This window comes from Bombina bombina, chromosome 4 (assembly GCF_027579735.1).
Source record: "Bombina bombina isolate aBomBom1 chromosome 4, aBomBom1.pri, whole genome shotgun sequence".
Taxonomy (NCBI): Eukaryota; Metazoa; Chordata; class Amphibia; order Anura; family Bombinatoridae; genus Bombina; species Bombina bombina.
This window is the reverse complement of record NC_069502.1, coordinates 118,914,999-118,929,456: the sequence shown is the minus strand read 5'-3', so window position 1 is coordinate 118,929,456 and position 14,458 is coordinate 118,914,999. Positions and strand designations below refer to the sequence as shown.

At 43.0% G+C, this 14,458-nt stretch overlaps 1 protein-coding gene across 1 annotated transcript in view; it reads right to left on the bottom strand.

Annotated features, from left to right (window-relative positions):
* The window catches only part of CD2AP (CD2 associated protein), a gene marked incomplete at its 3' end in the record, with an annotated part of 687,573 nt that overhangs the window by 103,505 nt on the left and 569,610 nt on the right, over nt 1-14,458 (bottom strand). The window contains 1 exon segment of the mRNA XM_053709615.1: nt 10,686-10,748. Coding sequence (XP_053565590.1) covers nt 10,686-10,748 — 63 coding nt within the window.

Genomic DNA, 14,458 nt, shown 5'->3' with positions numbered 1-14,458 from the left:
ACCTTGGAATCCTAATCTTACTCCATGAGTAACCCTTGGATTCACACCAGCAAAGATATTTCCGCCATATCTTATGATAAATTTTTCTGGTAACAGGCTTCCTAGCCTGGATCAGAGTATCTATAACTGATTCTGAAAACCCACACTTAGCTAGAATCAAGCGTTCAATCTCCAAGCAGTCAGTTGCAGAGAAACTAGGTTTGGACGTGTGAATGGACCTTGGATTAGAAGGTCCTGCCTCAAAGGTAGCTTCCATGGTGGAAGCAACGACATATTCACCAGGTCTGCATACCAAGTCCTGCGTGGCCACGCAGGAGCTATCAGAATTACCGAAGCCTTCTCCTGTTTGATCCTGGCTACTAGCCGGGGGAGAAGCGGAAACGGTGGAAAGACATAAGCTAGATTGAACGACCAAGGCGCCACTAAGGCATCTACCAATGTCGCCTTGGGATCCCTGGACCTGGACCCGTAACGTGGAACTTTGGAGTTCTGACGTGACGCTATCAGATCCAGATCTGGAAGGCCCCATAGTTGAGTTAACTGGGCAAAAACCTCCGGGTGAAGTTCCCACTCCCCGGATGGAAGGTCTGACGACTCAGATAATCCGCTTCCCAGTTGTCCACTCCTGGGATGTGAATTGCTGATAGATGGCAGGAGTGATCCTCTGCCCATTTGATGATCCTGGATACCTCCCTCATCGCCAGGGAACTCTTTGTTCCTCCCTGATGATTGATGTACGCTACAGTCGTCATGTTGTCCGACTGAAATCTGATGAATTTGGCCTCCGCTAGTTGAGGCCATGCTTGGAGCGCATTGAATATCGCTCTCAATTCCAAAATGTTTATCGGGAGAAGAGATTCTTCCCGAGACCATAGACCCTGAGCTTTCAGGGATTCCCAGACCGCACCCCAGCCCAAGAGGCTGGCGTCGGTCGTGACAATGATCCACTCCGGTCTGCGGAAACTCATTCCCTGAGACAGGTGATCCTGAGACAACCACCAGAGGAGTGAGTCTCTGGTTTTCTGGTCTATTTGTATCTGGGGAGACAAATCTGCATAATCCCCATTCCATTGTTTGAGCATGCACAGTTGCAGTGGTCTTAAATGAATTCGAGCAAAGGGAACCACGTCCATTGTCGCAACCATGAGTCCTATTACCTCCATGCACTGAGCTACGGAGGGTTGAGGAATGGCATGAAGAACTCGACAAGTGTTCAAAAGCTTTACCTTCCTGACCTCCGTCAGAAAGATCTTCATTTCTACCGAGTCTATTATTGTTCCCAGGAAGGGAACCCTTGTGAACGGGGACAGAGAACTCTTTTCTATGTTCACCTTCCACCCGTGAGACCTTAGAAATGCTAGAACAATGTCCGTATGAGCCTTTGCTTTGTGAAAGGACGACGCTTGTATTAAGATGTCGTCTAGGTAAGGTGCTACTGCAATGCCCCTTGGTCTTAGCACCGCTAGAAGGAACCCTAGCACCTTTGTGAAAATTCTGGGAGCAGTGGCCAATCCGAAGGGAAGGGCCACGAATTGGTAATGCTTGTCCAAAAAAGCGAACCTCAGGAACTGATGGTGATCTTTGTGGATAGGAATATGCAGGTACGCATCCTTTAAGTCCACGGTAGTCATATATTGACCCTCCAGGATCATTGGTAAAATTGTCCGAATGGTTTCCATCTTGAAAGATGGAACTCTGAGGAATTTGTTTAGGATTTTTAAATCCAGGATTGGCCTGAAAGTTCCTTCCTTTTTGGGAACGACAAACAGGTTTGAGTAAAAACCCAGTCCTTGTTCTGCTGTTGGAACTGGGTGTATCACTCCCATCTTTAGAAGGTCTTCTACGCAACGTAAGAATGCCTGTCTCTTTATCTGGTCTAAAGATAAGCGAGACATGTGGAACCTTCCCTTTGGAGGAAGGTCCTTGAATTCCAGAAGAAGGCTTCTTGGCCTGTTTACCCTTGTTCCAGCCTTGCAATGGTTTCCATGCTGGTTTGGGCTGGGATGCGTTACCCTCTTGCCTAGTGGCTGTAGAGGTAGAAGCAGGTCCGTTCCTGAAATTGCGAAAGGAACGAAAAACAGAATTTATGTTTACCTGATAAATTACTTTCTCCAACGGTGTGTCCGGTCCACGGCGTCATCCTTACTTGTGGGATATTCTCTTCCCCAACAGGAAATGGCAAAGAGCCCAGCAAAGCTGGTCACATGATCCCTCCTAGGCTCCGCCTTCCCCAGTCATTCGACCGACGTAAAGGAGGAATATTTGCATAGGAGAAATCATATGATACCGTGGTGACTGTAGTTAAAGAAAATAAATTATCAGACCTGATTAAAAAACCAGGGCGGGCCGTGGACCGGACACACCGTTGGAGAAAGTAATTTATCAGGTAAACATAAATTCTGTTTTCTCCAACATAGGTGTGTCCGGTCCACGGCGTCATCCTTACTTGTGGGAACCAATACCAAAGCTTTAGGACACGGATGAAGGGAGGGAGCAAATCAGGTCACCTAGATGGAAGGCACCACGGCTTGCAAAACCTTTCTCCCAAAAATAGCCTCAGAAGAAGCAAAAGTATCAAATTTGTAAAATTTAGTAAAAGTGTGCAGTGAAGACCAAGTCGCTGCCTTACATATCTGATCAACAGAAGCCTCGTTCTTGAAGGCCCATGTGGAAGCCACGGCCCTAGTGGAATGAGCTGTGATTCTTTCAGGAGGCTGCCGTCCGGCAGTCTCGTAAGCCAATCTGATGATGCTTTTAATCCAAAAAGAGAGAGAGGTAGAAGTTGCTTTTTGACCTCTCCTTTTACCAGAATAAACAACAAACAAAGAAGATGTTTGTCTAAAATCCTTTGTAGCATCTAAATAGAATTTTAGAGCACGAACTACATCCAAATTGTGCAACAAACGTTCCTTCTTTGAAACTGGATTCGGACACAAAGAAGGCACGCCTATCTCCTGGTTAATGTTTTTGTTAGAAACAACTTTCGGAAGAAAACCAGGTTTAGTACGCAAAACCACCTTATCTGCATGGAACACCAGATAAGGAGGAGAACACTGCAGAGCAGATAACTCTGAAACTCTTCTAGCAGAAGAAATTGCAACCAAAAACAAAACTTTCCAAGATAATAACTTAATATCAACGGAATGTAAGGGTTCAAACGGAACCCCCTGAAGAACTGAAAGGACTAAATTGAGACTCCAAGGAGGAGTCAAAGGTTTGTAAACAGGCTTGATTCTAACCAGAGCCTGAACAAAGGCTTGAACATCTGGCACAGCTGCCAGCTTTTTGTGAAGTAACACAGACAAAGCAGAAATCTGTCCCTTCAAAGAACTTGCAGATAATCCTTTCTCCAAACCTTCTTGAAGAAAGGATAGAATCTTAGGAATTTTTATCTTGTCCCAAGGGAATCCTTTAGATTCACACCAACAGATATATTTTTTCCATATTTTATGGTAGATTTTTCTAGTTACAGGCTTTCTGGCCTGAACAAGAGTATCAATGACAGAATCTGAGAACCCTCGCTTTGATAAAATCAAGCGTTCAATCTCCAAGCAGTCAGTTGGAGTGAGACCAGATTCGGATGTTCGAACGGACCTTGAACAAGAAGGTCCCGTCTCAAAGGTAGCTTCCATGGTGGAGCCGATGACATATTCACCAGGTCTGCATACCAAGTCCTGCGTGGCCACGCAGGAGCTATCAAGATCACCGATGCCCTCTCCTGATTGATCCTGGCTACCAGCCTGGGGATGAGAGGAAACGGTGGGAATACATAAGCTAGTTTGAAGGTCCAAGGTGCTACTAGTGCATCTACTAGAGTCGCCTTGGGATCCCTGGATCTGGACCCGTAGCAAGGAACCTTGAAGTTCTGACGAGAGGCCATCAGATCCATGTCTGGAATGCCCCACAACTGAGTAATTTGGGCAAAGATTTCCGGATGGAGTTCCCACTCCCCCGGATGAAATGTCTGACGACTCAGAAAATCCGCTTCCCAATTTTCCACTCCTGGGATGTGGATTGCAGACAAGTGGCAGGAGTGAGTCTCCGCCCATTGAATGATTTTGGTCACTTCTTCCATCGCCAGGAAACTCCTTGTTCCCCCCTGATGGTTGATGTACGCAACAGTCGTCATGTTGTCCGATTGAAACCGTATGAATTTGGCCTTTGCTAGCTGAGGCCAAGCCTTGAGAGCATTGAATATCGCTCTGTTCCAGAATATTTATCGGGAGAAGAGATTCTTCCCGAGACCAAAGACCCTGAGCTTTCAGGAGTCCCCAGACCGCGCCCCAGCCCACCAGACTGGCGTCGGTCGTGACAATGACCCACTCTGGTCTGCGGAAGCTCATCCCCTGTGACAGGTTGTCCAGGGACAGCCACCAACGGAGTGAATCTCTGGTCCTCTGATCTACTTGTATTGTCGGAGACAAGTCTGTATAATCCCCATTCCACTGACTGAGCATGCACAGTTGTAATGGTCTCAGATGAATTCGTGCAAAAGGAACTATGTCCATTGCCGCGACCATCAAACCTATTACTTCCATGCACTGCGCTATGGAAGGAAGAGGAACAGAATGAAGTACTTGACAAGAGTTTAGAAGTTTTGATTTTCTGGCCTCTGTCAGAAAAATTCTCATTTCTAAGGAGTCTATTATTGTTCCCAAGAAGGGAACTCTTGTTGACGGAGATAGAGAACTTTTTTCTATGTTCACTTTCCACCCGTGAGATCTGAGAAAGGCCAGGACAATGTCCGTGTGAGCCTTTGCTTGTGGAAGGGACGACGCTTGAATCAGAATGTCGTCCAAGTAAGGTACTACTGCAATGCCCCTTGGTCTTAGCACCGCTAGAAGGGACCCCAGTACCTTTGTGAAAATTCTTGGAGCAGTAGCTAATCCGAACGGAAGTGCCACAAACTGGTAATGCTTGTCCAGAAAGGCGAACCTTAGGAACCGATGATGTTCCTTGTGGATAGGAATATGTAGATACGCATCCTTTAAATCCACCGTGGTCATGAATTGACCTTCCTGGATGGAAGGAAGAATTGTTCGAATGGTTTCCATTTTGAACGATGGAACCTTGAGAAACTTGTTTAGGATCTTGAGATCTAAGATTGGTCTGAATGTTCCCTCTTTTTTGGGAACTATGAACAGATTGGAGTAGAACCCCATCCCTTGTTCTCCTAATGGAACAGGATGAATTACTCCCATTTTAACAGGTCTTCTACACAATGTAAGAATGCCTGTTTTTTTATGTGGTCTGAAGACAATTGAGACCTGTGGAACCTCCCCCTTGGGGGAAGCCCCTTGAATTCCAGAAGATAACCTTGGGAGACTATTTCCAGCGCCCAAGGATCCAGAACATCTCTTGCCCAAGCCTGAGCGAAGAGAGAGAGTCTGCCCCCCACCAGATCCGGTCCTGGATCGGGGGCCAACATCTCATGCTGTCTTGGTAGCAGTGGCAGGTTTCTTGGCCTGCTTACCTTTGTTCCAGCCTTGCATTGGCCTCCAGGCTGGCTTGGCTTGAGAAGTATTACCCTCTTGCTTAGAGGATGTAGCACTTGGGGCTGGTCCGTTTCTGCGAAAGGGACGAAAATTTGGTTTATTTTTAGCCTTGAAAGACCTATCCTGAGGAAGGGTGTGGCCCTTGCCCCCAGTGATATCAGAAATAATCTCTTTCAAGTCAGGGCCAAACAGCGTTTTCCCCTTGAAAGGAATGTTAAGCAATTTGTTCTTGGAAGACGCATCCGCTGACCAAGATTTTAGCCAAAGCGCTCTGCGCGCTACAATAGCAAACCCAGAATTTTTCGCCGCTAATCTAGCCAATTGCAAAGTGGCGTCTAAGGTGAAAGAGTTAGCCAATTTGAGAGCATGAATTCTGTCCAAAATCTCCTCATAAGAAGAATCTTTATTGAGCGCCTTTTCTAGTTCATCGAACCAGAAACACGCTGCTGTAGTGACAGGAACAATGCATGAAATTGGTTGTAGAAGGTAACCTTGCTGAACAAACATCTTTTTAAGCAAACCCTCTAATTTTTTATCCATAGGATCTTTGAAAGCACAACTATCTTCTATGGGTATAGTGGTGCGTTTGTTTAGAGTAGAAACCGCCCCCTCGACCTTGGGGACTGTCTGCCATAAGTCCTTTCTGGGGTCGACCATAGGAAACAATTTCTTAAATATAGGGGGAGGGACGAAAGGTATGCCGGGCCTTTCCCATTCTTTATTTACAATGTCCGCCACCCGCTTGGGTATAGGAAAAGCTTCGGGGGGCCCCGGGACCTCTAGGAACTTGTCCATCTTACATAATTTCTCTGGAATGACCAAATTCTCACAATCATCCAGAGTAGATAACACCTCCTTAAGCAGAGCGCGGAGATGTTCCAATTTAAATTTGAATGTAATCACATCAGGTTCAGCTTGTTGAGAAATTTTCCCTGAATCTGAAATTTCTCCCTCAGACAAAACCTCCCTGGCCCCCTCAGACTGGTGTAGGGGCACTTCAGAACCAATATCATCAGCGTCCTCATGCTCTTCAGTATTTTCTAAAACAGAGCAGTCGCGCTTTCGCTGATAAGTGGGCATTTTGGCTAAAATGTTTTTGATAGAATTATCCATTACAGCCGTTAATTGTTGCATAGTAAGGAGTATTGGCGCACTAGATGTACTAGGGGCCTCCTGTGTGGGCAAGACTGGCGTAGACGAAGGAGGGGATGATGCAGTACCATGCTTACTCCCCTCACTTGAGGAATCATCTTGGGCATCGTTTTCTCTAAATTTTGTGTCACATAAATCACATCTATTTAAATGAGAAGGAACCTTGGCTTCCCCACATACAGAACACAGTCTATCTGATAGTTCAGACATGTTAAACAGGCATAAACTTGATAACAAAGTACAAAAAACGTTTTAAAATAAAACCGTTACTGTCACTTTAAATTTTAAACTGAACACACTTTATTACTGTAAATGTGAAAAAGTATGAAGGAATTGTTCAAAATTCACCAAAATTTCACCACAGTGTCTTAAAGCCTTAAAAGTATTGCACACCAAATTTGAAAGCTTTAACTCTTAAAATAACGGAACCGGAGCCGTTTTTATATTTAACCCCTATACAGTCCCTGGTATCTGCTTTGCTGAGACCCAACCAAGCCCAAAGGGGAATACGATACCAAATGACGCCTTCAGAAAGCTTTTTCTATGTATCTGAGCTCCTCACACATGCATCTGCATGTCATGCTTGCCAAAAACAACTGCGCAATAGAGGCGCGAAAATGAGGCTCTGCCTATGATTAGGGAAAGCCCCTAGAGAAAAAGGTGTCCAATACAGTGCCTGCCGGTTATTTTACATAATTCCCAAGAATAAAATAATTCCTCAAAGCTATGAAGTATTAAAAATGCTTATATATCAATCGTTTTAGCCCAGAAAATGTCTACCAGTCTTAAAAGCCCTTGTGAAGCCCTTTATTCTTATGTAATAAAAATGGCTTACCGGATCCCATAGGGAAAATGACAGCTTCCAGCATTACATAGTCTTGTTAGAAATGTGTCATACCTCAAGCAGCAAAAGTCTGCTCACTGTTTCCCCCAACTGAAGTTAATTCCTCTCAACAGTCCTGTGTGGAAACAGCCATCGATTTTAGTAACGGTTGCTAAAATCATTTTCCTCTTACAAACAGAAATCTTCATCTCTTTTCTGTTTCAGAGTAAATAGTACATACCAGCACTATTTTAAAATAACAAACTCTTGATTGAAGAATAAAAACTACATTTAAACACCAAAAAACTCTAAGCCATCTCCGTGGAGATGTTGCCTGTACAACGGCAAAGAGAATGACTGGGGAAGGCGGAGCCTAGGAGGGATCATGTGACCAGCTTTGCTGGGCTCTTTGCCATTTCCTGTTGGGGAAGAGAATATCCCACAAGTAAGGATGACGCCGTGGACCGGACACACCTATGTTGGAGAAACATGAATTTTTCGCCGCTAATTTAGCTAACTGAAAAGCGGCATCTGTAATGAAGGAATTAGCCAACTTCAGGGCGTAAATTCTGTCCATGACTACATCATAAGAAGTCTCCTTCTGGAGCGAGTTTTCTAGTTCCTCAAACCAAAAAGATGCTGCAGTGGTTACAGGAATAATGCAAGAAATTGGTTGAAGAAGAAAACCTTGTTGAACAAAAATTTTCTTAAGCAAACCTTCTAATTTTTTATCCATAGGATCTTTGAAAGCGCAACTATCTTCTATTGGTATAGTCGTGCGTTTAGCTAGTGTTGAAACTGCCCCCTCTACCTTAGGGACCGTCTGCCACGCGTCCCTTCTGGGGTCAACAACGGGGAACATTTTCTTAAATATAGGAGGGGGAACAAAAGGTACACCTGGTCTCTCCCACTCCCTAGTCACTATATCCGCCACCCTCTTAGGTATCGGAAACGCATCAGTGTGTACTGGGACCTCTAAGAATTTGTCCATTTTACACAATTTTTCTGGGACCACCAAAGGGTCACAATCATCAAGTGTAGCTAGGACCTCCTTAAGCAGGGCGCGGAGGTGTTCTAACTTAAATTTAAATGCTATGGTATCTGGCTCTGCCTGCTGAGAAACTTTTCCTGTGTCAGAAATTTCTCCCTCAGAAAGGCCCTCCCTCACCGCCAAATCGGATTGATGTGAAGGCACTACAGATAAATTATCCGCTGCGTCTGCTTGCTCATCTTCTGTATTTAAAACTGAGCTATCACGCTTCCTTGGAAAAGCTGGCAGTTTGGATAAAAATGCTGCGAGAGAATTATCCATTACTGCCGCTAACTGTTGCAAGGTAATAGGAATCGGCGCGCTAGATGTACTGGGCATAGCTGGTGTTGACACAGAAGGAGAGGATAGTGGACTATCCTCATTACCTTCAGCTAAAGAATCATTTTGGGCTACATCTATAAGCGTGACTGTGCGGTCCTTAAGCTGTTTGGACACTATAGCACACTTCACACATAAGTTTAATGGGGGCACCGCCTTGGCCTTTAAACATACAGAACAAATGCTATCTGAAGGTTCAGACATGTTTGACAGATTTAGACAGAACTTCAATGCAATAAAAAATAATTTTGACAAAAACGTTACTGTGTCTTTAAATAATAAAAGTGCACACTTTATTACTAAAACATCAAAAAACCATCAAATAATCATCCGATTTTAATGAAATTTTCACCACATTGTCTTAATGCTTTGAAAAGATTGCACACAATTTTTCAGACCAATTAACCCCTTAATGCCCAAACCGGAGCTAAAACAGCAGTTAACCGGTTAAAAACACTACAGCACAATGCCACAGCCTCTACTGTGGCTTTTACCTTCCTTAGGGATTATTTGAGTAAGAAATAAGCCTCTCTGAAGTCCTTTCTGATGTCTCTGGACTCCCCACGTGAAGCTGCATGAACTGTCTAGCCAAACCAACTGCGCAATTGAGGCGCGAAAATGAGGCCTCCTCCCTCTTCATTCCAGAGTGGTGGGGCCTTATAGACTAGATTAGGTGTCTAAGTAAGTGCCAGGCGCAATATTAACCCCATAAGTGTTTTAAAAGTGTCAGAAAACACCCTATTCATACTGAAACATGCTAATAAGCAATCGATTAAGTCCACAATAGTGTCAACCAGCATTGAGCCCTTAATTTAAGCCATCATTTTATACAGAGTCTGAGAAAAATGGCTTACCTATCCCTGAGGGGATTTCTGACAGTCTTCTAGCATTACTTGGTCTTGTTAGAAAAATGACTGATCATACCTGAAGCAGTTAAGCCTGCAAACTGTTCCCCCCAACTGAAGTTCTCTGGTATTCAACAGTCCTGCGTGGGAACAGCAATGGATTTTAGTTACTGGTGCTAAAATCATATTCCTCTCAGCAGAAATCTTCATCACTGTTCTGCCTCAGAGTAAATAGTACAAACCGGCACTAATTTAAAATAACAAACTCTTAATTGAAGAAATAAAACTACAAATATAACACCACATACTCTTTACCACCCCCGTGGAGATGCTACTTGTTAGAGCGGCAAAGAGAATGACTGGGGGGGCGGAGCCTGAGGGGAGCTATATGGACAGCTCTGCTGTGTGCTCTCTTTGCCACTTCCTGTAGGGATTGAGAATATCCCACAAGTAAGGATGAAGCCGTGGACCGGATACACCAATGTAGGAGAAATTACTAAACAAAAATATTAATATGACACAAAGAAAGTCTGGCACTCTCTTAATCTAGCTGTGTGCTTGCAAAAATGTGCTTGACTTTTTACCTGGAACCTCCCCCTTGCCCCTTCCCTCCAGATGCCCATGCCCTAAGCACTGGTATAATGCTGATTATAACATGTAAGATACTAATTTATCAGCCAAAATTTTTTAATAATTTGTGTTAATTGTCCAAGTATATATTTATCTTTTAATCTATTATGTCAAATTGTCTAGTTATTTTATCTAACTATCTAAGTAAGTTTCTGGTCACTTACCCTGCACTTCTCATAATCCACACACCCCTAATTTTTTGGTCCCATTACAGTATATCATTTTTTAAATAATTAAAATGCACTATAACGCACCTGCTAGAGGTGATAAATTCATAGAAAACAGTAAACATATTAAACCAAGGTATCCAGTTTCACTTCTTAGGCCTGACATTAAAGTGAATACATTTTCTGTATGGCTTATTCAGTCACCTTTTTCATCTGATTTGGTTGGAGTAAACGATTTATCTCCTATTCGAAGTTCTGGCTTTGGTACTGCAGGAAAGGAATAGTGATTTCAGAAGTTAAAAGTCTCTAATATACAGCAGTGTAAATATATTTACATTACTATAGGAAATGCAACACAAACGGCTTTCCAATACAAGAGCTTTTAGTATACAACCCAAAACATTATGTAGAAAGCACTTAAATAAGGTAGTAGGCATAACAATATTCTAAAAGCATATTTAAGAATTAATGTAAATCCATAAATTTAGTGTAGAGTGTTTTTCTTTTTTTTCTTTTCCTAAAAGGTGTCTTAACAACAGTTTTAGAATGGCAAGTCATCCACACAGTGTGCAACTAACAATATTGTATAATGTATATAGGAGCAAGAGCAGCAATAAACGTGCTAAATAAACAATTTATGTGTACCTGATAAATGAATTTCTTTCATGATGGTAAGAGCCCATGAGGTCATCACAAGTGGGACTACACTCCAGTCCACTAGGAGGAGGCAAAACATCCCTACATATCAGAACTTTAATCCCTCCCACTGCTCCTCAGTCATACAAATGCGCAAGTAGATGGAAGGAAATCAGAAATGCAGGAAAGAGAAAGTGGGGAAAACAAGTTCTGCTGCCAAGTGTATGGAAAAAAGGGTGGGGCTATCATTCAGATACAGAGATGTAGAGATTATCTTAGCTTGCACCATGGTCAACAAGGCTACTAGAACCTTGTTAAACACTCTGAGTACTATGGCCAGACTGTTTAGGAAGGCAATGGTCAGGAAATTGACATGATGTTTGTGAATAGGGATATGTAAATAGGCATCTTTTAAATAGACTGTAAAAATAAGTTGACACTCATGCTCTAAAAAAAAAAAAGAGTATAGTGAGAATTGTCTCCATCTTGAAAGTAGACAATTTCAGGATTTTGTTTAAAGTCTTGAAATCCAAGATAGGAAGAAAAGTACCTCCTTTGTTTGGTACTATGGAAAGACTGGAGTAAAATCCCTGGTTCAGCTCTGAGGCTGGAACAATTACTCCCATAGATTACAGGTCTTTGACACAAGCCAGAAAAGTATTTAGTTTGGGAGGAGGGGGGGGGGGGGAGTCAGGAGGAATCTTCCCAGAGGAGATTTTGATCAAAAACTTTTCCAACATCTAAGCCTCCCGAAAGAGATTCAATATGCCCCTACCAGAAACTTGTCTGGAATGGGGATCGCACCTATCCTCTGAAGGAATGGTAGTCCGCCTAGCAAATATAGATTTTGCACCATCCACCTTATGAAACATTTCCCTTATCTCCAGTTTTGCAGAGGGGAGAGAAACCATAGCTTTAATCTCTGTGGATGTGATATAGGGAACACCTGTTTTTGTTCCCATTCCTTAGAAACTGGATCAGAAATTAGAGTCAGGCATAGGGAAGGTTGAATGATGTTTGGGTGTCACCTTATAGAATTTAATTCTTTTAAACAGGTTATTAGTCCAGAGAATCATCCATTTCCAAGGCAATTAATAATTTCTTGTAATAGTGCATGAATATGCTGAAGCCTGAAGGACACATCCTCTGCCACTGCATTAGGGGGGAGGGTCCTGAGTTCCTGAAAAAAAACATTCTCAGAAGAGGAATCTTTGTATTCAAATGCACCGCTTTTTTATGCTTTTTTTTTATGTAGAGAACTAAGAAGGGTTGCTCCTAAAGAATGTCACTGATGAGCTAAAGACATGTGAAGAATCACCTTCTGCTCCTTGCATCTGCTGGAGGCATAACAGCCATCAACTCAGAAATATCCAAGTGGATATAATCATTTAATGTAGGAGAGAGTTCTGTAGAAAATCCTAGAATATAACCTTGAAAGACTACAGACCCCTGAACACTCTGACTAAAGGTCAGGGCTGCAAAACTCTAAGATTAGACAGACTTGGCACATGAGGTGCTTAGGGGACTGCGCAGGGACACACGTCGGAACATCCCAAAAAGTACAAAAAGGATTATGAGGAGTTAACTGATCAGATCGCCCGTCCAAAGGATCATCTAATGTTCCAGAGATCTGAGAAGCACCAATTTGCTCCATAATATTAGAATAAGGAGTACAAAAAGGAAAACCTGATATTATATTTGAATAGACAGCAAACACAGAAAAAAGTATAAAGATAAGAGAACAGATGTCAACCCCTGAGAGGTCAGCAAAAGTTAACAAGGCACAAAGTAAAACTGAGTAATCCTTATTAGGGGATACAGTGAGGTATACTGAGGTAAAAGCTCCCACTAGTCCTAGCAAACACTAATTAACCATAGCAAATGAAGGGTAAATAAAAGCTCTGATATGAAAAGAAGGTCTCATCCCCTCCACCGGCTCTGGAGAGCTTCTACCGACATGACTAAGAGGACTATAAATCCTTAGAAGCAAGAAGAGAAAAAGTAGGAAAGCACACATTAACCCTTAGCACACCAGCACTACCACTGGTTGCTAAAACCGATTTCCGTTGTCCAAAAACTGTTACAGCTGGTGAGTAACAGAGGGTTAGGATAAGGGCTCCGGCAACTCAGAGTGTTAACTCGATTAAACCAGGTAGAGCTAAATATAAAGAAATGGTAACCTAATTTTTTCAAATTCATTTTTAACAATGTTTGAAAGTGCCTGAAAAGTGCCCAAAACTGCTGTAGACGTTATGTGGTGTGTTTACAGATATCCCCAGCTCTATGAACCATGTGTTCATGTTCCTGCTAATAACCACCCCTGTCAGTCAGCACCTTGGTCAACTGTGCTTAACTCAGCTGAAGAAGATATGGTTCTAGTAGATTTCACAAAGCACATACACTTTAGACAAGGGGATTAGCAGATAAATCTGCATTTCACCTGAGGGACCTGCGACATCCTACAAGAAGCAGCATACTGTATACCAAAGGGACTGGCAGATAAAACCGCATTTAACTTGAGAGGCCTGTGACTTGACCACACTGGAAGAAGATTTTTACTGCCCGGCTGAAAAACAGAATTTATGTTTACCTGATAAATTACTTTCTCCAACGGTGTGTCCGGTCCACGGCGTCATCCTTACTTGTGGGATATTCTCTTCCCCAACAGGAAATGGCAAAGAGCCCAGCAAAGCTGGTCACATGATCCCTCCTAGGCTCCGCCTACCCCAGTCATTCGACCGACGTTAAGGAGGAATATTTGCATAGGAGAAACCATATGTTACCGTGGTGACTGTAGTTAAAGAAAATAAATTATCAGACCTGATTAAAAAAACCAGGGCGGGCCGTGGACCGGACACACCGTTGGAGAAAGTAATTTATCAGGTAAACATAAATTCTGTTTTCTCCAACATAGGTGTGTCCGGTCCACGGCGTCATCCTTACTTGTGGGAACCAATACCAAAGCTTTAGGACACGGATGAAGGGAGGGAGCAAATCAGGTCACCTAAATGGAAGGCACCACGGCTTGCAAAACCTTTCTCCCAAAAATAGCCTCAGAAGAAGCAAAAGTATCAAATTTGTAAAATTTAGAAAAAGTGTGCAGTGAAGACCAAGTCGCTGCCTTACATATCTGATCAACAGAAGCCTCGTTCTTGAAGGCCCATGTGGAAGCCACAGCCCTAGTGGAGTGAGCTGTGATTCTTTCAGGAGGCTGCCGTCCGGCAGTCTCATAAGCCAATCGGATAATGCTTTTAATCCAGAAGGAGAGAGAGGTAGAAGTTGCTTTTTGACCTCTCCGTTTACCAGAATAAACAACAAACAAAGAAAAGTTTGTCTGAAAT